Source organism: Syngnathus typhle, linkage group LG7, assembly GCF_033458585.1.
Source record: "Syngnathus typhle isolate RoL2023-S1 ecotype Sweden linkage group LG7, RoL_Styp_1.0, whole genome shotgun sequence".
Lineage (NCBI taxonomy): Eukaryota > Metazoa > Chordata > Actinopteri > Syngnathiformes > Syngnathidae > Syngnathus > Syngnathus typhle.
The window spans coordinates 9,446,237-9,470,943 of NC_083744.1; the positions used below are offsets into that span (position 1 = coordinate 9,446,237).

General features: G+C 41.3%; 1 protein-coding gene across 3 annotated transcripts; it reads right to left on the reverse strand.

Annotated features, from left to right (window-relative positions):
* Window positions 1–355: 355 nt before the first annotated feature.
* Window positions 356–21,277, reverse strand: mtss1la (MTSS I-BAR domain containing 2a). Of its 3 annotated transcripts, XM_061283201.1 has the most exons (15): window positions 20,745–21,277; window positions 17,730–17,791; window positions 17,570–17,643; window positions 7,293–7,377; window positions 7,032–7,123; window positions 6,860–6,934; window positions 5,393–5,550; window positions 5,159–5,266; window positions 4,944–5,041; window positions 4,166–4,298; window positions 3,676–3,750; window positions 3,345–3,500; window positions 2,858–3,034; window positions 2,160–2,325; window positions 356–1,695 (listed from the first exon to the last, which is right to left on the reverse strand). In XM_061283201.1, exons 1-15 carry the CDS (start codon window positions 20,811–20,813, stop codon window positions 914–916), a joined length of 2,310 nt encoding a protein of 769 aa, XP_061139185.1. In that variant the 5' UTR covers window positions 20,814–21,277; the 3' UTR covers window positions 356–913. The 3 variants fall into 3 exon arrangements, with proteins under 3 accessions (XP_061139185.1, XP_061139186.1, XP_061139187.1); XM_061283202.1 differs by lacking the exon at window positions 3,345–3,500 and having other exon boundaries at window positions 20,745–21,271; XM_061283203.1 differs by lacking the exons at window positions 3,345–3,500; window positions 3,676–3,750 and having other exon boundaries at window positions 20,745–21,274.
* Between the last annotated feature and the right edge of the window lie 3,430 nt (window positions 21,278–24,707).

Below are 24,707 nucleotides of genomic sequence, written 5' to 3' on the forward strand. Positions count from 1 at the left end.
CTGTCAACCCAAATCATTGTATGAGCACCTCATATTATATACAGTAAAAGCTACACAACAAACCGACAAATAACTCGTTTTCAAATCAGACGAGTAAAAACTGGTCAAATATTTTAAAAAGATATATATTAAAAGTAAAGACAATTTGCCATTCTAGAAATGACACACGAATTTGATGCACAATTTGTCTTCGCGGGCCACATAAAATGATGTGGCGGGCCGTATCTGGCCCCAGGGGCCTTGAGTTTGACACCTGTGACATTGACACATAGTAGGATGACCGGAAAGGAGTCGTGGCAGATGTTTTAGAAGCTCTCAATGTATTTTGCATTTTGCATGAAAGACAATAACGCAGTTAACAGCAAAAGGCTTGTTTAATAGCAGAATATATTGACAGTACAGTACAGCGATAAAAATGCTGTCATATTGCTCCTACCATACATGAATCACACAGCTGCTGCTCAGCTTATGAAACATAACAGTAATATTAGTGCTTGTACAGTAAAGATGGGAAACACGACACACGGAGAGGCTCACAGAGCCCTTCAACCATCACTTTCCAATGACGGGTGCATTGTTGCAGAAGAAAAGAATTTTAGATTAATCATAAAAGCAAGAGGAAACAGAGACACAGAGCTTTCATGCTTCAGTAAAGATTTGTGATAAACAAAGCATGAGGGGAAAAAAAGTGGAAGAGGGAAAGGGGGGAGCAGAGTCAAATAACAAATCAAACAAAAATATAGCGACTACTTTTTATATGTACGTAACACGCACATGACATGAAATGATTGATGATGAAGACTCAGTCATTGTAAATGATCCTCACTCGCATATTCCACCCCCTGTATTTTTTGCCTTAATTTGTGTATTACATGAGTGCTGTTTTATTTCTTCTGAATAACTCTTTCTTTAGCTACCGCAGGATCCTTGGGGCTGACCTATCATCAGTGACTGTCTTGCGCAGCTTGACACCCCGACGTATAGTAACCAACATGTCCACACCTCCTTGGGCCTCAGAGGATGGTTCCTGGAGTTCACACTGATTTGAATCCGCTAATGACGAGCTGGGAAAGGGGAACTGACCCTCGCCGAGCGCATGGGCGCTGGCCGCTAGCTCTCCTATCTTCTCCACCAGACTATGGCGATTGGCGGCCAGCATTGAGTCCTCCTCAGCATTATGGGCGGCCATGCCTTGGGCCTGTTGGGTGTAAGAAGTCCTGTCTGCACTTTCACAAGCCCACACTTTATCAGAGAGCCTCCTTTGCTGAGGAGAAAACTTCATGTATTCACAAGCATATGGATCATCTGCGTAGAGTATCTCCTCACTACTTGCGCCATGCTGGGATGGGATGGCGTACCCCGTCGAGTCAGGCACAGTGGGGGTTTTCACTGGCACAATGGGAGGTCGTATTGGAATGGGGCCAGATGTGGAAGGTGTGCGTCTCACCCCAGTCTTGGAGGATGGTGTCCGCCGAATAGTCGCTGTTCCAGAGCCAACCCCGGCACCGTTGGAAGCACCCTGTAGGCTCTTTCCTGCGGGAAGGCCTGCTGTGCTGGCGGGCCTTTTGGTTTGAATCATGCGGCGGTAGCTTTGGGCGATATTACTGTGGCGCGGGATGGTGGAAGACTTGTCAAACTCTCTTTGTGCCTCAGTGTCAGCGTCCCCATTAAGAGAGTAGCACTCATAATCGGAACCTAGGGAAGATGGTAACTCATGAGTCACAAAACGTTTGCGATTTTAGGGTTTGGGGTAAATGTCAGGGTGAACTATGAAGGCATGAATCAACCAATATGTTTCTAGGGACGTCATCCACTTCCATATTTTTCTGCAAGTGACTCTTCTTGTCTCTTTGTTACAACAAACCAATGACACTCTGTAACACTCTAATGGTCACTCCCATCGGAACTCCATCCGGTTTAAAGCCTTGTAGTGGTGAGGTAGTGTCGATCAATGAGTCATGGTGTAAAAATTTAAAGACACTGGTGATTCACGTCAAAAACCTGTTGGGCATTCTACTCTTCGGCTGCTTGTTAGAAAACAGTCAATTGGACAAAAAGGACTAAAAATTGAAATTTCACTCAAAAGCCAAATCTCTGATATCCCTATCTCACTTTTTGTGAGTCGTGTGTGACATGAGTGACTGTGAGTGAAGTTTTACCTTGTGAGGGGATTGTGTCCTCAGAGCACGAGGGAGTGTTGGTCTGTGTGCTGTAGCCACTGGAATATTGCAGTGAGTCTCTGCTGCTTTTCTGCTGTTCCATGCTTAGGCCTCTGGTCAGTACCATTGCCAGAGTAGTAGCTGCTGGTGACAAAGGCTCCCCATGCTGCACATGCAAATCCCCAAAACATACAAATGTGCAGCTTTACATTTAGCCATCATGGGCTCTTGTTTTTATTGACATGCTTTTGGCATCTAGCAGTCACACAAAAGATAAAAAATCAAACCTCCGTTTACAGCAAACTAAATTTTTCATTTAAAACCATTTTTAGATTTTATAGATTAGGAAATAATGCTACTTTGAAATGTATTACGAAGAGCACAATTTACCAGTACTTGACTAAACACTGACACAAATCTATTAACTAATATTGTACATTTAAAATAAAAGTTGCAATCTCCTGTGGTTATTTATTACTTTAAGTTTCTTTGAATGCAGACTAATCTGAACATGTTCTACTTTGTAGATCATGATCAAACTATATCCACTTTTATGATGATCATTATTTTTTTGTTCTCCCCCTATTTAGAGTGAACTATTCACTCAATGTGTGTGTGTGTGTGTGTGTGTGCGTGCGTGCGTGTGTGTGTGTGTGTGTGTGTGCGCGTGCATGCGTGTATTCTACAAGGTTTCGTACCTTAGCTGTTATCATTCCTGGGCCAATTCTTGCTCGGTGTGCATCCTCTCCTTGGATCCCAGAATGCCCCTTTGGACTGGGCGGAGCTTCCGTGTCTCTTATTTTATCAAGAGACTCTCTTCTTCGCTGCAAAGTGCTGACAAATGATGGCTCACACTGGTTTGATTTGGCCCATTCCTGGAGCAGCACATGCAACAATAAGACACCCAGCAAGCACGTACCATGTCACAGATATTGATTAAAGCTTCTGATTTGGCTCATGAATCAGTTAGATGCCGAGGTAGATATGGCCAGACAACAGTGAGTGCTGAGCCGGTTGTTGTTAAATGAGCAAGCCTCCTCAGTTTACCGCATCTTTATAATGACAAAGATGAGAAAACTGAACCTGATGGAGCAACAGAAGGTTAACCGAAACATGTGCAACACAAGTAGCAAAGAAGCAACCAAGTCGAAAGCGAAAGAACCCAAAGTGCAAATGAAAACAAACCTTCCAGCTAGGAATCTTTGATGTGGGTGAATGGGTGTTGGATCCGGGGGAGTGGTTAGATGTGGGGGACGCAGGAAGTATGACAGACAGAGGCCTGATGGTGCCAGTGTGAGAGAAAGCAGGGCGGAAGGTGCCGAAGGATGAGCATGAGCCAAACTGCAGAATAACACACAAGTCTGAGTCAGAGTGCTCAAATGGTCCAATTGCACTGAGCCCTCCTGTGGACTTCTTTAAAATCAAACTAACAGTGACTGCACTGTATGTATTATTTGTGACTGGGTTATTAAGGTGTTTTATTTAGGCTGATTGGCGACTCGCATGCACTACTAACCGCAGTGGGGGAGTTGCACTCGCTGACAGACTGGCAGGTTTCTGAAGCCTCAGAGGAGGCTGAGCTTGTTGATTTCTGGGAAGGTACGTGGAACAGGAACAGTGGGGGAGAAATGAAAATTGAGTGCGAGAGACAAAGTTGTTGGAGATGAGAGCAAAAAAGGACAAGTTGGAGGGGACTGCTGATGAGTTTCAGGGGAAGGGACGCATTTGATACTCTGAGAGCATCTACAGACCAAATACAGTAGCTGTAAGATCATTTATTCAGAAAAGACATTTGCATCTCTTCCTATAGCGACTTGCTGCAATCTGTTCCCACCACCGAGAGAGCGAATAACTTAAGGGGACCACTGCGACACAAATAACTTTACCACATTCACAACCAAGCATTGCGTCTAAGAGCTCAGAGAACTTTTTGTCCAAATGCAAACCCGATGCGCTCATCACAGACTGTCAAGACCGCAAGTGTGAAATGATGGAATTACTGCTACCTGGCTGGTGATGTCAGAGGGCATGGGAGAAGGAGGCATAGAGTGGGTGTTGGCATCCTGGGAGACAAATCCTGAGTCATGAGAGGAGACGCTGCTGAGTCGATGGGCCCCTGCTGAGGGCATCTGGAGGAGACTGTTGACGGAATGTTTGACATAAGAAATGCAAGAAAATAATTTGCTTTGAAAAATAACGTTTGAAATGTCTTTCAACACATGTTCAACGCACTTCTGTAGTGCTCACACTTTGGAACTCCCGACCATTATTAATCTCGGAACCAAAAACCAATGTTCACATCACGGAGTTGCCCCCTAAACTCTGTGGAAGTTGTTTTCTGTTCACCCAAAAGGTCACAGGCATTCAAAACATTTTCTCTTGTTCATCACAAAGATATTTTGATCAGGTCAGGGCTTTCTTCCTGTTCGACATCAAACTCATCAAAGGACGCCGCAATTCTGTACCCTGTAGCCTTCCCATAACCACAAAACACAACATTTCTCATTCAAGTAATGAGAGCAATCTGATAAACTGTTATCTTATTTGAGATTGAATCATGGTGCAAAAAATGATTTATGATGCACCACGGTCAAGGTAAGGCCAACATGACTTTGTTGAATCATTTTGTGTTTTTTTACTACAGGGACAAAGTAGTATGAGTGGCAAGATGTGACAAGATGAGAATTACATGTAGGAATATCACCATGTTCTGGTGGGGAGAATTTGCTATTTGCTCAGGAGCTCTAGAGTTGATGGATGTGCGGGGGTGTGCTTAGATTTTACCTGCACATGCTGCTCTTCCTGGAGCTGACACTGCTGGGGGAGGAAGGAGGTGTTTGATAGGACCAGGTAAAATCAGAACCTTTGAGGTCCCGGATCACCTGTGGTAACACACACGGCAATATGGTTTTGAAAAATGACTGTCAGTGGAAAAGCACAGCACAGTTGGTCAAATGACAAACTAAGTGTGAATAATTACATGATTAGATTTTTTATACCTGCTCACTGGCTGCAGGAAGTTTGTGCGGGTCTTCAGTTAGCAGTGTAAGGTCATCAACGATGGCTTGTAAGTGTGTCGTCTCACCCAACATGGCAATCTCAACATTCTGCAACAGAAAAATAGAGCTTATATTACACCCTCCCAAAACAAATTTAAAGATAGCAAGCAATTCATGAATGAATGTTCTTTTTTTTGTGTGCAGAAAAGCTAAGTGTTGCTTCTGGTTCCTCACCACGACAGGCTGCAGCAAGTTAATGAAGGCACAATAGCGCCCTCTCTCTTCCAAAAGTGCTCTGCGCACAGCCTGCTTCTCCGTCTCTTCCATCAGCAAGTAGAGGTCGCTGACATCCTGCATGGCGCTGTCGAGCTGTGGGCGCAGGTTTCCTCGCCCTGAGATGGGTTAAGCCATGTGCACAGAGACAGATGAAGGGAGGAAGAATGGGGAGGTTGAGTAAAGAGGCAAGAGAAAAGGAGGAACAGAACAAGATGGGAAATTATGGAGAGGGGAGATAAGCATGTCAACAGTGCAGCAAAGAAGGGGCGAGGCAAAAACGAGAAATGATTAGAAAACATAATGAGAAACTGTTTATATATTTGATGGGTTCATGTAAATGGCAATGGGAGGACGATGAAGCATGTCAGAGATAATGACTTGATGCAGAGCTACTGGTGATGACTCCAAAACCCTAGAATGGATTCCATTAGAAAATTGTTAATCAAGGGCACACTTCACAGTACATCTTACTATGACACAATGATAAATGAACAGAGGCAATGAAGAATGAAAGAAGGATGTGATGTGGGCGAGGGAGATGCCAACAGTTGGATTTACAGCAGACTTTGCCAGTTTCATGCATCTGAACACAAATATTCCCTCAAAAATAAATTATAGAGCTTGTGAGTGATTATCAAATTGTTGTTGACATCACACTAATATAATTTGTCTTACCTAAGATTTATTGATGGCAGTGTCAATATATTTGACATCAAGTGCCTGTATTATTTGTGAACCTCTCTGTTTATTGTTAGACAGATTTACGTAGTACAGGTTTTATTAGACAGGCAAAGTGTGGCCCGAGGGCCAAATTCGGCTCACCCACAGTCTCTCACTGGCCCTCAGTCAAATTCAAAGACCTAATATTGTCAAATAGTGCCCTGACTTTTACCTTTTGCATTAGATGTTATCAATATTTTATTTATAAGTATCTTGGAAGTTTGTGCTTCACATAAACGTTACACATTTTCTCTGACTGGCAATGTTATAATTGTTGCAATGTTGAACAACTACCACATGCACTGGTTATAAATCAATAGCAGCAGACATACCGAGAAGTTCTAAAGTCGGGGAGATATATCCAGAAAAAAAAATCAAAGCGGGTTGGATTGGGGGTGGAGGTAAGGCAGAGGGGGAGAGAAAAACAAGGAATGTTAGCAGTAAATCAGGATACATTGTCTTAGAAAAAGTTGCACCAATGTTGCCGAAAGACTGGTATAAAGGAGTTATTCTCCAACCATTATTAGAAGAGCTCATAGGAAGATGAAAAGTAGAGCAAAGCTTGAAAGCAGACTGAAAACATGGCACTTTTTCTCCATAGGCTTGCTTTCTGTTGTAACACTTGCATCGAAGCCAAGATGGTGCTAGTTCATCTCGATTCAATCGCGCGAGCCGGCAATCCAACTCAGCTCAAGGGATTCTCACCTTTTCTTGCCTTTTTCTGAAGTTTGATGGTATCTAATGACTTCCGTTTGATTTCTTGGCGAGACCGCTTGTATTCTGTTGAGCAGGAGAGTCATACACAATGATAATCCATGAATGTCTAATATGCAGTCGTTCTTATTTTACGTAACCCTAACCCTGTCATGTTAATCACCTTTGGCATGGTCCTTGTCCATCTGATTGGCAGTCTTCTTCCATTCTTCTATTCTGTCCTGAAGTGGCGTGACCAGGCCTTCCATTAGAGAACTATAATGATAAGATGACACTCAAAAAAATCGAAGGACATGTTGTAAATTGCTTTATCTGTCTTCTGGAAAACATTCAGGGAGAGATGAAGGCCAAACGAGATGGAATGGAATCTATCTAATCCAATCCCCCTCAAGGAGAATGAAGACAAACAACAATCAGGACGTACTTAGTAAAGTGGCGTAATTTGGCCTCAATGCTGCGGTGTCGCATGCACATCCTGGTCAAAGCAGAGCCAATATCCCTGGTGGCACCTTCAAGAGAAATTTTAAAAAAATACAGTTAAAAAAAAAATGCAAAGATGCATTATAAGTCCCACAAAACGTCAGACGTCTAAAACGTGGCTTTTATTCGAATTGGAAAATGAAGAATGACATTATCTTTGAAATGTGCCCAATGATTTTACAACAGGTTCACTGCTTATTTTTATATAAACAAGCAGTACAGAGAATGGATGGGTGGAAAGTGGAGGAGGACCATCATCCCACAACATAATTTATTCATCCTGAGGGTTCTTACTGAGAGTTGTTACTCATAAAATAATGGCAGTAACAAACAGCAGATTGATCTTCATCTTTCGACAAATTGTTGATGATATACAGTATGACACATGGGGAATGCATTTTCAAAAGATGTGATATAATGCAAGTCAGGGCTGTTTTCCCTTCACAAGATGCCTTTCTCCTGCGGCCACAAGGTAGCCATTGTAAAACCAGAGACTATAAATGTCACATTTATGTGGTGAAAGTAAATATGACACTGTCCACAAAGAAAAGCGATATCGCCTTCCTGATGAAATATACATTGTCCCTTGACATACTAAGATTGCAGATGTGATCCGCACCACAGTGCAAATGACAGCTTGTGAGAATTTCTTACTGTACTTTTCCTCTCTACAGAAGTGTAATTAAATGGAGTCTTAAGCCCTAAAGCTCAGACGGGCCAGTGTCTCACTGATGGTTCACAGGTCCGTGCAGTATGTGCCAGCATTGATCCTCTTGTAATCTGGGCCACACATTGCTAATCTTACGGTCTCTCACCACACGTACAAGGCATGCTTGTTCTTGAATGTGTGTGTGTGCGCACAGGTTCCCCGTACAGATGTTCATGGCTCTGTATGGACAGGTGGGGCAATTAACCAACCCCCTATTTGTCCAAAGTTCTCAAGCCCTTCTATCCCGGAGGAAAAAGGAGGGAACGTAAGGGGATATCCCTCTATTCTTCCTTGGTTGCTCTGCCTTTCCTGTTCTCTCTGTTTCCTAAACACCATTCATGCAGGGTGGAGAGACAGAAACTGACTCGAAACCTCCTTGCAAAATCAGGCCGTAAATTCAAAGGAGGCACATTGTGGTCTAGATTGATTTTTCTATCCTGAATTTACTATATCTTAATGAGTCTGGTTTCAAGTATGGTGAAAAAGAAGCAAAATATTTGGGGAGTTTTGGGGAAGGCGGATGTATTTTATTGTGTGCATATGTGTTATGATGTGATATTGCTTTTGCAAACTTTCTTAATTGCTGACCTCTTCGTAATACGGAATTTAACGTGAAGGAAAGCAGACACAAGGCACATGGATTCAGGTCATACATTTCACTCACTCAACATTACAAGGCACGCACATCTGTGAAATAGCTCATCACACGACATAGCGTAGCTAATGTGGATTCTTATCTCTTTAACTAACTTTTGCAAAGTCACTGCCAAGCAGTGAGCACCCGACCCCCACCTTCATGCCGCACCCCCACCTGTGCATTCATCCCCCTTCCCTTTTTTCCCCCATATTCTTCTCAACTCATCTCCTCTCTTCCTTTCCCTCCCGGAGGAGGATCAACTGACAGCTACATCCTGGGGACGTCCAGAGGCTTCCTGGCCTATTCAAGAGCCCTTCTGGCATCTATCCCCCACCGGATGGAGTGGGACAGTATGAATCACTCCCACAGCTCCCTCGCATGTGACAAACACACACAAGCAAGGAGAGAACTGCACTTGAGAATTCTAAAAGAATTTCAAAGCAAAAAGCCACTCAGTTATCTTTTACTAGATGTTCTCTGCGTTAAAACATACTGTCACGTCTTGTACAGAGGAGCTGGGAAAGTTATTACACCTAAATCTCAATTTTATGCAGACTTTGGGGTGCAGAATTTGGTAATCGCATCAACCCCGAAAGCGCGTTATATAGAAAGGCTTGTTTTTTTTGTGAAAGGCATGTTTTTAGGCACATATTAGATTTATTTAAGTCAGGCATGTTGGAGCCGAAGGGGTCCGTTTGCCGTCCGTCACCCACACACATCGAAGTCTTGAAAAATCGAGATTTAGGCGTATTTAATAGATCTCGACACTTCCGGCTCAAGACGAAGTAGGGCCAACCCTGTAGCGAACACTCACATTTGAATGCACATGCAAGTCCAACATAAGCTGGAGTGGAAGGAAGATGTTGCGCAACTCCGTCATTTATCTTAGCACAGCAAACATCCGATAGTGACCCAGCAGCCCGTTAATGGTGGTGGTTCAAAATTCTAATTTCCATCAGCTTTCCTATTCCTATTGATATAACTGAGAGTAGGGTGAAGCACATGGTGGCAAAAATGCAAAGCTGCAGTACTGTGGTCCAGCAAAGTGTGGTCTAAACATTCATTGAGTTCTGGTTCTGATTATCTTCCCTAATTCCTCTGGGAAAGGGGCGTCTTTTAATAGGCTTGCTATATCGTGGGCTCCCCTGCCAAGGAGCCAGGAGCTACAGCGTCTTATTCCTGATGTCTTCAATATGGGAGCTTTGGTGAACTATCTCTCTCTTAGGTTTCATTGGGACTACTGATTGGAGCGAGCAGACCAGAAATTGCAACTAAGAATTGAAGCTCTGTAAGATAGTCTGAGTCGGTCACTTGTACTGTATCAACACAAAGTGCTTGAAAGGTCAAAAGGTGGAAAGGCACAGAACACACTCCGTGGTCTACTTCCACAACAATCCCAGTCTTATTTGCACTGTTTTTTTCGGCTGCTGCTGCTGAGCTAAGGAATTTTCATCATCCGTGAGAAACAGCAATTCCTCACATTGGCACCTTGGCTGGGGGGCTGACTTGTGGCTGGAAGTCACAGTCAAGCCTGCTGCATTTAGCCCCTCTCACCCTATTAATGTGTTACCAAACACCAATTGGCTGACACACAGAGGCCTCTGTTGGGATGAAAGGAGCCGGTGGGATGTGAGAACAGCAAAGGGGAGGATGAAAGAGGGCGCAGACAAGACTTGATACATAAAGCCCTATGAATGTACTTCACCTGCCATTTTGTGAAGTCCAGTGCAAGGCTGTATAACAAATTCTGCCTCCAAAAATATTTTTTTGTTCAAACCCACTGTGAAATACATTGATAATAACTAAAACATAGCTATCACTTAAGATTGGATTTCATTACATGTACAGGTGTAACTAATAGTACAACCTGTATGTAAATAATATCGGCTGTTATTTAGAATAGAATAGAATAGAATAGAATAGAATAGAATAGAATAGAATAGAATAGAATAGAATAGAATAGAATAGAATAGAATAGAATAGAATAGAATGCCCTTTATTGTCATTTTCCAACTTAGTTGTACAACGAAATTTGGATAGCTGCTCCCTTCCTAATGCAAACATACAAAATTTAAAAAAGTATAAAAGGAAGTCTGAGAATAAAAGTGAAAGATCTTATTTACAGTATAGCTATTGGTCTAAGAATGAAGGTTAAAAAAATCTTATTTACAGTATGTTCAATGTGGGTATATGTATTAACGTGAATGAGGTTTGTACAGAAAGTACAAGTTCCTCGTAGATCACAAAAACACAATCTCTTAGACTCTAAATTTGAAACGGCTTGTCAATGATTTTGTTGGCGTGAGGGGAAAATGGATGAATGACTGGATGGAGGAATTAGGGGTCAACAGTTTCTAAAAGACACCTTCTAGAAAAAGGATCTGACTCACCAAGATGTGTTCAAAGAGCAAAGACAGATAAACAGTAATACATAACTGCCAATCCTTTTTGCCCAGCAGGAATTAAATGAGTATTTGGATATTATTTGAAAAATTTGGAGACAGGCATGAGATGCATTCACACGTACTTGTTATAACTTTTATTGTAGCTATACATTTGACATGAAGTTACACTACAGTTAATCATTTTCACATCCTGATATTACAAAGATGGGATGCCCTCAGTTTCAAACTTGTACAACAGTTGGGAAGATATTAACATCCTATTTAAAAAAATCTGTCCAAGTAAAAGGCAACATTTTACTGCGCTAAATCCACTCAAACGTTTTCCTTTTGATTAAATCCTACTAATCCCAAAATCGTTTTTGTGAACGAATGAGAGCAATTATGCTATTTTTACTGTCTCCAGCCTGTGCGTCACTTCCTTGCATCTGTCTTCTCTTACCAGCGGCAACATTATTGGAAGGCAGAGGAAACCACCTCCACAGCGATTGTTTTAGTGCACAGATGAGGAGTCAAGCACACTCATCCTATTGTTGTCTGGGCCAGAGAGCACGCACAGCAATTTCCACCTCCCAAGTCATGACCTGAGGCGCTCTGAGAAGCAGACAGACCTCACTTGTGCTGTTATGCGGTGTAACCATGTTCTGGAGAGTATTATGTGGAGAAGGGGAAACAAGGAGAGGGGGGGGGGTCAATATTTTGGAGGTGGAACCTCCCGTGAAAGGACATAAACGTTTCTAAAAATAAAGTCAGCCCCTTGTGTAAATGTGTTTTTCATTGAGGTTGAAAATAGGGGGGTACTATACTCTGCAATGAATCTAAGGAGCCGCGTATCCACACAGGATTGTCCACACTCCATCCCCAGATGTTTAAACATACACTGAATGACCTTTTTATGTCACAGAATAAACCCAGATGTACATTACGTATATGGACAAAAGTTTTGGGTCAAATGGAAATGCCTGAAACTACCCACCTACTGCAGATCATTTAGATTCATTGACTATTCAGTTATACTGTAATTATACTAGTCATGGTTGAACATGAATATAAACACCACAAACATGGTGGAACAACTCCAAAAGAACAGCACAAGTGGTGCTGTTTAGCAAAAATGGGTTCATCCTTCCATCTTCCATTTTTTATGTTTTTCTTGGTAACCGAGGATCACAGAAAACTAAAGGTAGAGACTAATAATTATTTCATCAAAAGGTGTGGCTCAGTTTTTTTACTCAGGCTAGAATGGCAATGAGGAAATTAAATAATTGTATCAGAAGACAAAACTGAATATTTGAAGCAGTTTAATAATTTTTCTGTTATTCTTGACAGCTTCACCAATTGTGTTATGCTTCATATTCTCCGTTGAGCTGCTCAAAATGCAAACAATGCTAAAAACAATACTGACAGGTGCTGCTTTTCATACAGCAGTAGTGCGTGCCACACCTCCTCCACTTGTGGCCTGGGGCCACCTTCGCAAATGCAATTTTCTCTGAAAGATTTTTAACTAAATCATTAAGAATAAAAAAATACCAGTGACAGAAGAGAACTCATTGTTATCGATATTAGTTTTCATTATGCCCAATACTGTGGAGACCAGATTTAATTACACTGATGATGACAAATGTCTTTGAAAATCAGCCTTTCACATCACGAACTGCCGCTTCACATTACAGAGGAGCCTTGAATTCATGTTTTTATGAATGAAATTTTAAAACAGTTTTATCCTTTGCTTTTCAACCTGGCATTAAATGTTTTTCTCTTTCTGTCATCTCAGTGTATTTTATTTTACTTGTTTATTTGATTTTGTTTTGTTTTTGTACAGTTCGTTGTTCTAAAGCTGTTGTTTAAAACTACTTTATAAATAGTGTATCTTTTCCCAAAGTGTGCTTTATAAATAAATGTGTATCTTTGCACAAGATGGTCACAATGACTGCATTTCACATATAACATTGTGTCGTATTATCAGCAGATTAGCGTTCATCAAGTAATACTGTGTTACGATGATCCAAAATCTGCTGATGACAGATTAAAACTGCGGGGTTCGCCACAAATTATTCATTATTTCATATCATTTCATTAATCTTTCATCCAGAGGCAGACCTACTGTAAATGTGTCTCCTAGATCACAGTAGATAGAAGACCCTTTTTCCTTGTCTCTAGCAGAGAAAAAGGAATTCAAGCAACAGTCCACTAAAGAAAAAAAAATAGTCACAAAACAAAAAAAACCCTCACCTAAATCTGAGATATTTCTTACATAATCAGTGGAAGTACTATGCATCGTGTTTTCTTTCCTCATTCAGTGTTCAATCCATTCCAGAACTTACTCCAGGTACTTTCCATCCAGAGTTCATGTGCAAATCTTTCTGAACATGGTGTTCCCTTCAAGTCTTTTGTTTGTCTTTAGTTGAGTATCTCGCTTCAGAATGAAAGCTATGCTGAGCCGGAAGATTTATTTTCTCTTCAACTATTATTCTGCCCTTTTGCCTATTCCTTGCAGAATTGTTCCAACCTTACTCTTTGCTTTCAGTATGTTGTAAGAGTTACACAAATGTCCATATTTTAACTGCACAGTTTGATGTAAAAATGTGACAAAAGAAAATTACACCAATGCGCTTATTAGAGTATTGTTCGTAATAGTATTGTGAGGCACATTAATGTAAGATTGCATGACCAATCTATCAGACAAAATGTTCTCACATCAGTTGAACAGGCAAGTACATCGAGGAACATTACATTTCACGCTTACTGTTTGATTAAATATATAGACATGCTATCAACTTTTGAGGTTACTCTGTAGCTGACAGAGCATTCTAACTACCCACTACATTATCAGGATTTACTGTCCCAAACCACACCGCGGCAAGCGCAACTTGGCTTGACATGTGGCGTTGCATTAGATTGGCAAACATGGGACAGTAGAGAAGGTTCTTCCATTTAAGCGAGCGGTCATCCAAAATCCCCCCAAATTATTCACTAAGTCAAAGAGGCATAGGATGTGGCTACAGATATCCAGCTGTGGTGCTTACATGACAACAATCCATCCTCATCCTAGGCTTCAAATATGACATGCCAAGCTTGATGGATGTCAATCTTGGTCACATGCACACACTCATTTATTTGACATGCCCATTAAAAATAGCTACAGCGTTTAGGACAGTGTGGAAAACAGTAATCCGCTCATCTCGCTCCACTCCAGGCAGGGGTCGTAACTCGTCCATGCCGGCTTGTCCAGATGGCGGGTAGGGATATCCGTCCCATCTGCCAGCCCAGAGAGGTACAGCGTACAAGCAGATTATTACTTCACTGACACACTGATCTACTAGCATGCCTCCACTCGATGTGCATTAATAGGGAGTAAAAGCACTGAGTTGCAGTGAACCTAAGGGGCATTTTGGATCTGTTAGAACTCCACCATCACTGTCTGGCACACAGATGTCAAAATAAAGGCAGAACATAAAATCCCTCAAGATGCCAGTGTGTGAATTTTGTTAAATCTGGGGGCGGCTGCTCAGGAGGCCAGTCTGAGTCTGTGTGTTATAGAGTTGGACTAAGAGGATTAGCGAAACGCCTATGGCGAGCCTGGATACGAAGAGCTGTAGAAATCCCACTGCAGCCACAACCCCCACCCTAACAAGACTCACCCCACTTGCTGAAAAGATGAATATATGCCATACCCTGATGGGACATTAGTCTACCACAATCTGGCCTTTGACCTCTCTCTAATTGAGCCACGTCCAAAATGTAAAGTCCACAAAAACATATGTTTTTAAACATAGCGACAGCAAAACACCAAACACAGACAGCTGAACACTGCGGAAGTCTCACACCACACAACGGTTTAATATGGAAGGATAAAAATGGTCACCACAGAAACCAATACGGTGACCAACCTAAAAATATAACATCCCCTAGAGTGGATCTCAGACTAACCATGGAAAGATGGTTATTGAAACATGAACCAATTTTAGCTTTAAAAATGGAAAAACTCTCTAAAGACAATTTTCAGATCTGTGGTTGCTGGACTTGTATTGAACCCAGCTGTGATGGGTCTTAAGACACAGATCAATCGACGTGACGGCTCCAAAAAGTCTGTCATCTGACTTCCTCCTGAGTCCGAGTCTTTATGAAACACACACGGCCATGACCATAAACCATAAATGGACTCCGCAGGCAAGAGGAAGCGGTGAACATGGGACACAGAGCGTGGCAGTTTGACACATCAACACACGTGCGTGCACACACACACAAACACACACCGTAGAAGCCAAAGACTATGAAGCGCTCTAAATAAGGTGATTACTCAGAGTAAAAGCTGCACGAGTTAATAGGGGGAAATCATAAAATCATTCTTGATACACTATTCTCCCTCTTTGGACTGCTGTATATATATATATATATATATCTTTGTTTGAATTTAAGCGGGTTGGTCAAAGGTATCATGGGTGAAAGGACTCCTAAAGTCTGAAAAGTGAAGCCTGTAAACCCGATTCAGTTCTAATATCCAACAGGGAGAAACACACAGCTTCAAAACGTCAAAATACACAGACAACAGAAAAAATATATATTTTCCTTTTGAGTTTATCATTTACATTTTCTTCCATACAGCTTGATGTAGTTTAATAAAAATATTGTATCAAACAACATTACATTGAAGTTAAAGTTTAGGAAAAGATACTGATTCGTACTACGTAATGTACATTGACTTAGAGAGACTACAATCTGTTTCCGGTATCTGAAAATAAAAATATTAAATGTTTCCTCAGCTACCACACACGGTCAGCCAGTTGCAGGAGGCATGTTAGGGTGTGGTAACTCCCAGAATAGACTCACTTTGGATGGTAGTGGTCTATAATCCAACGTGTGGTGTCATTGTGGCCTAGTAGGTGTTTATAATATAATGTGGGTGTTTGTCACAGTTAACAATTCCTGATTTAGTGCAACATGTTTACTCTGACTTTTCATTGTCTAACCCCAAAGACATTTTGATACATTGCTAGGGATCATTTAAGGAAATTTACAGAGGTGGGCAATCCATCAGTACTGATGGATTTGAAGTCCCACAATCTTTTATTGTCGGTTTTCTGGTGAATGCCAAACGATGGGAAACTTGAAAAAACACATTTAATATGTCTCTACAATAAACTCAACTTTTAGTGGAGACACAAAAACATGACAATGTGTAAGTACACGGCACGGACACGCAAAGATTAGGCATCCATCTACCAGCTGTTTGTCTTATATATAAGTGTGTGCGCATGCATGTTATTACGGATTCATTAATGCGTGAGTGCGAGCACACACACTTGTACACTTTGACCTACATAATGCTCTCGACGATCAACCCCAAAGAAATCTGTGTTAATCAGCTGTGTCTGTGGCTAGTCTGTCTGCTGCTGCTGCCCCTACTGCTAGCTGGGTGACAAAGCAGCTCAGAAGACCTCATTAGGAGCAAAAAAACAATAAGCTTGGATTTTCACTTCTCTGAGCATCCCTATCCCTGAATTTTAAACATCTTAAGAGCATTGTAGATGCAGCCTTGGGGGTCATGTTAAGGCAACTGTGATCACAGTGCTTATCAGTGCTGTTTTTATTTATCAAAAAAAACATTATTGGGGCAGAATGCACAGTACTCTAAAACATATTACAGTTTGTCGTTTGTCTTAAGGATTCATTAGACCACTTCACGTGCAGTAAAAAATAATAAGTATCCAGCAGACTTAACTTTGTAAATTCTTCCTGGTCACATCTCATTTGCATGGACATATGCCCAATTCATAGGATTTACTCATAATTGTCCCCTGAGCCGATAAAAACACAGTATATGTCAGGCACATAAATGGACCCGATTTCTGATTGGGAACACTTTAATAAACAGTGCTAGCCTGCAAATAATAACAAGATACGACTGTTGCCTAAAGTTTTGTTATGTCTGACTATCTGGGTCTGGGTATATCGATTTAAGTTATTTCTAACAAAGGTCACAGCGATTTACAGTGAAAATCAGAGTGCATGCTACTTGCCCCTGGTGCCAAAAGTTATTGCAGATTTTGCTACCTCTGAAACAAGAGCTTTCAGGATCATGCAATCCCACGCTCAGAGGCTTGCCGACCTCTGATCACTTTCCTGAGAGAACATTTTTCTCGACTTCAAAGCTCAGCCTGGCACTGTTTATCCCAGTCAGCAGTATGGTAGCAAAGCACGGGTTTAGCATTGAGAGAAGAATCAAAATGGCCATGAAAGGTTGAAAGCACTAATACAATTCCAAATGACATTTGCCTCTGTGGCCTGTGTTTCACGTGGTATGCATGCAAAGTGACCACTTGGGATGGACAACCACTAATAATCACTGAATCAATAAACATTTACATTTGGATGTGATTTCCAATAATCAATAAATCTTGTTATATTAGTTATATATTCACAGTTTACACTATTACACATCAACGAGTTAATTAACAAAAAAAAAGCCTTACCTCTTGAGTTGGTAGCCATGTCCGCCACTTTCTGAAAAGCATCTAAAAAGGCCACAGCTGCCAGAATTGTTGTCCTAAAATATGTTGATATTGTATGATAATATAGCAAATCACAATAAGAATTCAGTAAGGTCAAGCCTCTGATAAAAGTGCTCCTCACCTGAGTTGAGAATGCAGTTTTGTAGCCTTGGCACTAAAGTCTTCCCACACTGGGTACGAGCTCTAAGAAGAGACAGAACAAGAAAATGAAATGAGTTAAACATACTGTATTATTCTTAAACATCATCTCATCTGCCTGTTTCCACTTGACTATGGCTGCTCAGTTTCACAGGGGTTGATGTCTAGATTCAAATATGGCCGTGACAGTGTAAACTGCAATGACTTCCTATCCTGAGGCAGGAAACGGGTCAGTGTAGTAACTTCAATATCCTGTTGTGGTTTTCTTTTTTTATTGCTGTGAGCTGGTCTTTAAATGGATGTTCTATACTGTAAGTCAGATTCACATGAACGCTTCTATCATTATGTGCTCCCATGCAAGTCTTTAAAGAAATCTGCAGTGGATTTAGCCCAAGTTAATCAGTCATTGCCTTGAGCTAGAAGAACAGAAGTCAAAGATGAAACCCATTCAAGGCCGGATCCCCCTGAGGGAAGGGGGAAGCCAAGACCCAAAGATTCACTTTTTACTGACAGACTACAACATCTAATGGGAGCCAAAACATTACATATTCTGCCTTTAAAGATCACAAGAAAGGCATCAGTGCAGCTCAAGACATCCGCCAAAGCTGAACTGTTACAAACAAACACATTTGTTTTGGGCTACATTTGTGTTTGTTTGCCCATCTGTTTTAAGAGTTAACAGGCTCCTGGTTTGTGGAGAAATACATAAAACGCTGGGGATGGTGGTGATAGGCTCCATTGTGCAAAACTGAAAAAAAGAATTTTGGGATATTTCCCAAATTTGTCATGTTCAATTCCAATGGAAGTTTGCAAGAAACTTTTCGGAAACTCACCAGCCCATCTAAATATAAGTCAGATTGCTTTACATAAGACTTGTGCTGGACTGGAACACTCCAATATGCCTAATGTTGTGTCCGCTGAACATATTGTCAGCGTATATCTCAGCCTCTCTGCCTCTTTAATGATGTCAAGCGATATAGAAAATGGATGGATGAAGGGAAGTTGTGACATTAGATGTTGAGAAAAGTGGTCTATCCTGGCTGCACGCTACAATAAGAATAAAAATCAAAAATTGAAAAAGGAAATCAAACAGTACACACTTTAGACGCTTTAAAGTATAGCGGTCAACCCCCCTCCAGCAATCCTTCCACTTGAAGAGCTTTGCAAAGCATTACTTAAAAGATTGCCTCAACTGTATCATTAAATATGTATTTTTATGATGGTGACTGAATATTCCTATTGATATCATTTCCGAATGAATCAAAATCAAAACTGATTTGCTTTGTGTGTTAGTGTGAGAGTGAATTACCTCACATGAAATCACTTTTTCTGGTGCTTCAAATCTTTTGTTGATCAATCATTTTTGTGTTTCTTTACTCACAACATCTGCTTCCGCATTTCTCTTATTGCTGCAGTTACATAATGAGCAAATGCGGCTAAGATCAAGACAATTTGCCCATGTGCTTAGTGACTTACATTTTGTGTATGCTTTTCCTGTTGGAGCACACTCTATTGTAGACAGTAACATTAATCAGTCTTATGTACACAATTGAGATCACCACAGGAAACTGTGGGTCTGTGCAGCCCCCGGGGGCAAAGCTGGTCTGGCAGGCTTGTGTTGACCAGCCAGGCGGCAGGAATGAGGTCAGATCTCTGTCTAGGACAGTGGACACGGACAGTGCTGACTCAGGGCTTCAGCTTCATTCAACTGCTTTTCAATACTTTTTTTACTTTGCCTGTCTCTCCATGTGCTCAACACAAAAGGAAATGCCTGAAACTAAATCAGAGTCTGCCAGTTGCTGAGAACTAATTTGGCTGGACTTTGACAGAGGGTCCATAAATAGTCAGCCAGTACAGCAGTATGGAGCCCTGCCAGCGAGCGATCAATAAGATGCTTGATGTACTTGCAAAGCTCTTGTAAACATAAAGTAAGACAAGCTACAGAAACACTTTTTGGAGGGCCGTCTCTCAGGCCTAATGAACGTGTTCGCACTTTCCATCTGTTGTCGTGAACAACCAAGGACCACCCGGGTTCAACTTCCTTCACTTGAACCCTCCTCCCCCACTACACAACAAACACATGCTTGAATCTGGGTCGTGCATAATGGGATAAAAACATTTGCTTCTTTCCAAGCTATTTCACTTTAGCGTTTGGGTATTCCAAATAAAATGCCACATCAAATCCTCAAATCAAATACACTAGAAAGCACATTATATAATATTCCAAGCGGCTTTTTTTGGGGAGGGTTGTTACATTAAAAGCGTTCCTCCAATTTAATTTTAATCTGAGACTTTAATCTGGTAAAAATGTACAAACTGGGACTACAAAGGACTAGAGTCAGCCACAAGAACATTGTTACGAGGGCACAAAATTATTTTAATTGTAATAATGGGTTATTACATATATTTGCTATTACTGTTGCGGAATCCTATTGTAAACTCTTTAAATTTGCACTCGTGGTGGAGGTTATTCTTTAAATAGACATAAACAAATGCACCATGATTGCTGTTCTGTAGCGAGGAATGGCTATACTTCATAAACTAGACAGGCAAGTTTGTTTACTCAACTACAGAGTATGAGACCTTTAGTATGGGTAAAATATATTTATTATTATCAACATTTTCAATTAAAAAACCCAAATGTTACTTGCCTGTAATATACAATGAAATCCCATACATGTAATAATAATAATAATAGTAATAATAATAATAATAACAATAATAATAATAATAATAATAATTTAAAAACATTATAAAATCACGTGGAGCCTGTCGTACTGTTCAAAAGTACGTGCAGATTTTTTTTAACTATCATACAAGGAATATTATGCAAATAACATAAAGGAAAACGTGTTTCATCTCCCACTTTGTCCTGCAGGGCTGTTTGCAGTACAGAAGTGGAGGAGGGGGGCGAGTAAAGACACAAAGGCAGTAAAATTATTTCTGATCACCAACTGTGCAGCAACAAGATTGCTGATTATTTAAATGTATATTTTACCTTCATGTCGTTGACAATAGCCTGGAACAAACCACCCAACGCCCCACACTCCTTCTCCGCAGACTCCATGCTTTCAGAAATTAAAATAAAAAAATACTATCGACAGCCTTTTCAAACATCAGACACCTCTGCTGCGCGCATCCGTCTTTAGTTGCCCACCAAACAGAGGACGCAAACCGGCAAAACCTGCAGCCAGCAGCACTTGGTGTTCCGTTCCAAGGCACCGGTCTCGGGTTCGGTCAGGCGCACCAGACTACTGGATGGAGGCGCGTCTTCCGTCAGCAAGGAGAGCTAAAGCTGGGAAACGTGTAGGGCACATGCACAGGAGCGCCACATGATCTCTCGCACACACACAAAATAGAGCTCAGTGGTCCTGTGAAGAGGGCAGAAGGTGCCGGAGGCGCGGGTTCGAGACGCGGGAGCGCGCACTGTTGTTAGCTGGTGCAGCAGATGTCGAGGAGCCTCTAGTAACACGATCCATGGGAATGAAAAGGGGGCGGGTCGAGGCTTTTTTCTTCTTTTTTTTCTTGCATCTTCACGGATTTGAAGAGGGAACAAGGAGGAGAAACCTCTGTACCCTCCACCCCATGCAAACAAGAGTCAACCGGCGTGTCTATTGGACTGCTCGCTGCGATGCAAAGCAGGATTTCCTCCGTTGAGTGCCCGAGCGAATATGTCCTCAAACACGCTAGGATCTTATTGTTTTCATGTGGGGCACGATGATCATCTCTTAAAACCATATTGGCTCACATTCGAAAAATAAAAAGTCCATCCTTACCCCATGGGGGTGCTGGAGCCTATTCCTATCAATCAGCCTACCAAGCATGTTTTGGGGATGTGGGAGAAAACCCACGCAGGCACGGGGAGAACATGAAAACTCCACACAGGGAGGGTCAAAGGTGAAATCGAACCCGCACCCTCTGAACTGTGAGGCGGACGTGCTGACCAGTGCGTCACCATGTTGCCTCCATCTATTTAATCTACTCTACTCTGTGCATTTCTCCATCGCTACAGACTCAAAGTTCACTAAAGTTCACCTTTGCCATATTTCCGACAGTATTTCTTGCCAGACATTTTGCTCTATTACAACTTATTTTTCCTCTTTAGATGTTTCGCTGAAGTTTTGCCAACAACAGAAAATTAGGTAACCACAGTTGTTACATGTAATTATATCCCTTGCTGCAAGGGGCCTTGCAGACCCCCATACTAGAGAAAAATATGACTTTGGTAAAGGGTATTTATAAGGGAATCCAATCCCCAGCTATGTGTAATCAGAGCAGGACCAAACAAGTGAAGAAACACGTGACTAATTCAGCTGTAACATTAGAACAGAGATTAACACAACCACAAAGAAAACAGCAATTGCTAACATTTTGATTGTCAACACGTGAGGATAAATTTTATATATACCATATGTCTGGCTAATATGATCTTGCACTTCATGAACAAAAATCCAAGTCAGCGGGTTTCCACACTTCAAGTAGAACCAGGTTGGACAGAGTCCAATCGCTGATATATATAAAATAAAAAATGCTAACTACAGTATCATAAAACATTAGAAAAGGGAAAAAAAGTGCACTCACTAACTCAGTACTTTTCCAGGTAAACTTTTGGTCCACAGATAAAATATGGTGAAATATCCAGTCTATTATTCTACTATTCAATTTATTTATACTCTAATACTAGTCCTTATAATATTTTGGAGGGGGGGGGGGGGGGATTTTGCTGGACACGTGGTAGGACATGTTATAAATTTGCTTCGCGTGCTGGCATCTCAGGAAAAAAAAAAACATTAAATGGAAAAAAAAAAAATCCCAAACTCAGATGCTGACATTCCTTTTCACCACCATCATCACCACCCCCCTGGAAAGACAGCATGTTCTGTTCTTTGCCATACCACTGATACATGTGCAAATTTGCAAGCGCTTCCATAATGCAGTAAGGATAGCTTCTGTTTCGTCTCACTCTGGCAGTAAGACTCTCCAACTGAAAGCAATCATGTACCTCAAGCACTCTGGGCTGGTGGGACTACAAAGATTTCAGGGGCTTATATAACCAACTTCGCAGACGCCGACGTCTGGGAGTGTTGTTTCGAAAAAGAATTCACATTTGACCCGATTCAAAGAAAAGCGCTCCGCTACTTCATTGGCACGTGAAATACAGGAAAGGAAGTGTAGTGCGATTTGGCCTTTCCTCGTACTGTAGATTGTTTTTGCAATGTGGGCAACATAGGCTGGTATATTGTAGCCTAATGTTATGGCAAAGTTAAAAGGTGGAGCTATTAAAGCCAACGCCTGTTTTGTTTTCTGGTCTTGCCTGCTGTTGCACAATAAATAGCTTTTCACCTCCTTCTGGATGGCATTTAAGGGTATTAACTGTTCCCAGCAACATTGGCCTTGCCCAAAAGTGTCTGGCTTCCATGCAAGAAGAAAAACACCTCCTGATATACGGTGACTTTTCCTCTCGCAGTAAGGTTCAACCCATGATTTAACAGGAGCCCTTAATTGTTTAGTCTGCTTCCTCCTCGCAATTGAAGGACTAAATCCAAGAAGCTGTGACCTTTCAAACAAAAACATTTCAAATATTAAAGTTGGCAAAGCATAGCCCATTTTGAGGGTGCTCAAGCACCCGTAAATTTAATCTTAGCAATTTTCAAATTCGGGGGAAAAAAAGGTATTGATTTATCTTCACCCTCTATCATATTCAACCATACTACAAAATTATATAGCTGTATTGTATTTGCCTGACATGTATTTTTATATTCTCTAGGCTACTCTAGAAAATGTCAGTCTCACTAACTTTATCGCCGTAAGTGCAGTCACACCCTTCCAGGATATTCAGACCAACCGAGCAGAAGCTCGTCTGTGTTTACCAAACACTTGACTGACATTTGTGCCTATCTAATTTCTATTTCATCTATACACAGTGTTCAACACAACATTCTGACGGAGCTCTGAAAATTGGGTCCTGATATACGCGAGTTTGAAACTCTGTAAACAGGCGTGGCCTGCGATTTACTGGCAACCATTTCAGCGCTGTAGCGAAGATAGGCCTCCATTTATTTGTTGCATATATTCTACATCATTAATATTTTCTGACTGGCTCTGAAAATTCCCAGTGGCTCTTGTTTGGCATAGTTACCAAATATAGGTCATATAGTATACGTTATGTGGAAGGATTGTGAATTCTAAGCCAAAACTTTGATAATTACAGTCCATGGAAATGAAAATACCAATGGCATATGAAGAATCCAGATGAAAAGCAAAAACAAAACTGACAATTGAGTACAAAATCTGAATATTACTTCAAACGGGAGTTTTTAATCATCGTGATGGTGCATGCAATGCTTCACAAGGACATTCTGAGACCTGATAAATATAAACTACCATACAGTAATTAGTGGAGCAGATGGCCTTCATCATTCCTGAGTGTCAGAGGGTCGTTCTTCAAAGATAAAAAGCTCTGCATGTCAACACATCACAGATGGACAGTGTTGTCTCGGGAAAAACGCATCGTAATCAGCTGCATGCACTTTTCTCACTGCATCGTTTCAAGACATCGTCGAATATGGTTGGATGGCAATGAATGAGATCATGTCACCAGTTTGCCTGCTCTCCTTTTGCCCTCTGTGCATTGCTGTCCATTTCTCTCTTTCAACCCTCCGAGATTCTAAATAATTTAAACGTCTCTTGTTACTGCTTAAAAAGACTAATTAAGAACGGTATCTCTTTAAACCTGTTGAGCACTGGTGTTGCTGTGGGGTGGTTAAAAGAGGCATTCTCAACATTTACACAATAATCGTTGTCAACTCACCAAAGCATCAGTGCAAATGCTTTGTCTCAGAGCATTCATACAATGCCCATTTCATATTTCATATGTCCAGCTAGCTCTACACTTTCCATACAGAGCAGCCAGAAGAATTCACATGCAAAGTGACATCTGGAACCAACATAATGTACACAA

Excerpts from the sequence above, each read along its gene's own strand:
- mtss1la (XM_061283201.1), bottom strand. The coding sequence starts at position 20,813 with ATGGAGTCTGCGGAGAAGGAGTGTGGGGCGTTGGGTGGTTTGTTCCAG. Across the intron at positions 17,792-20,744 it reads CTATTGTCAACGACATGAAG|AGCTCGTACCCAGTGTGGGA; the intron begins GTAAAATATACA and ends GTCTCTTCTTAG. Across the intron at positions 5,267-5,392 it reads ACTTGCTGCAGCCTGTCGTG|AATGTTGAGATTGCCATGTT; the intron begins GTGAGGAACCAG and ends TTTCTGTTGCAG.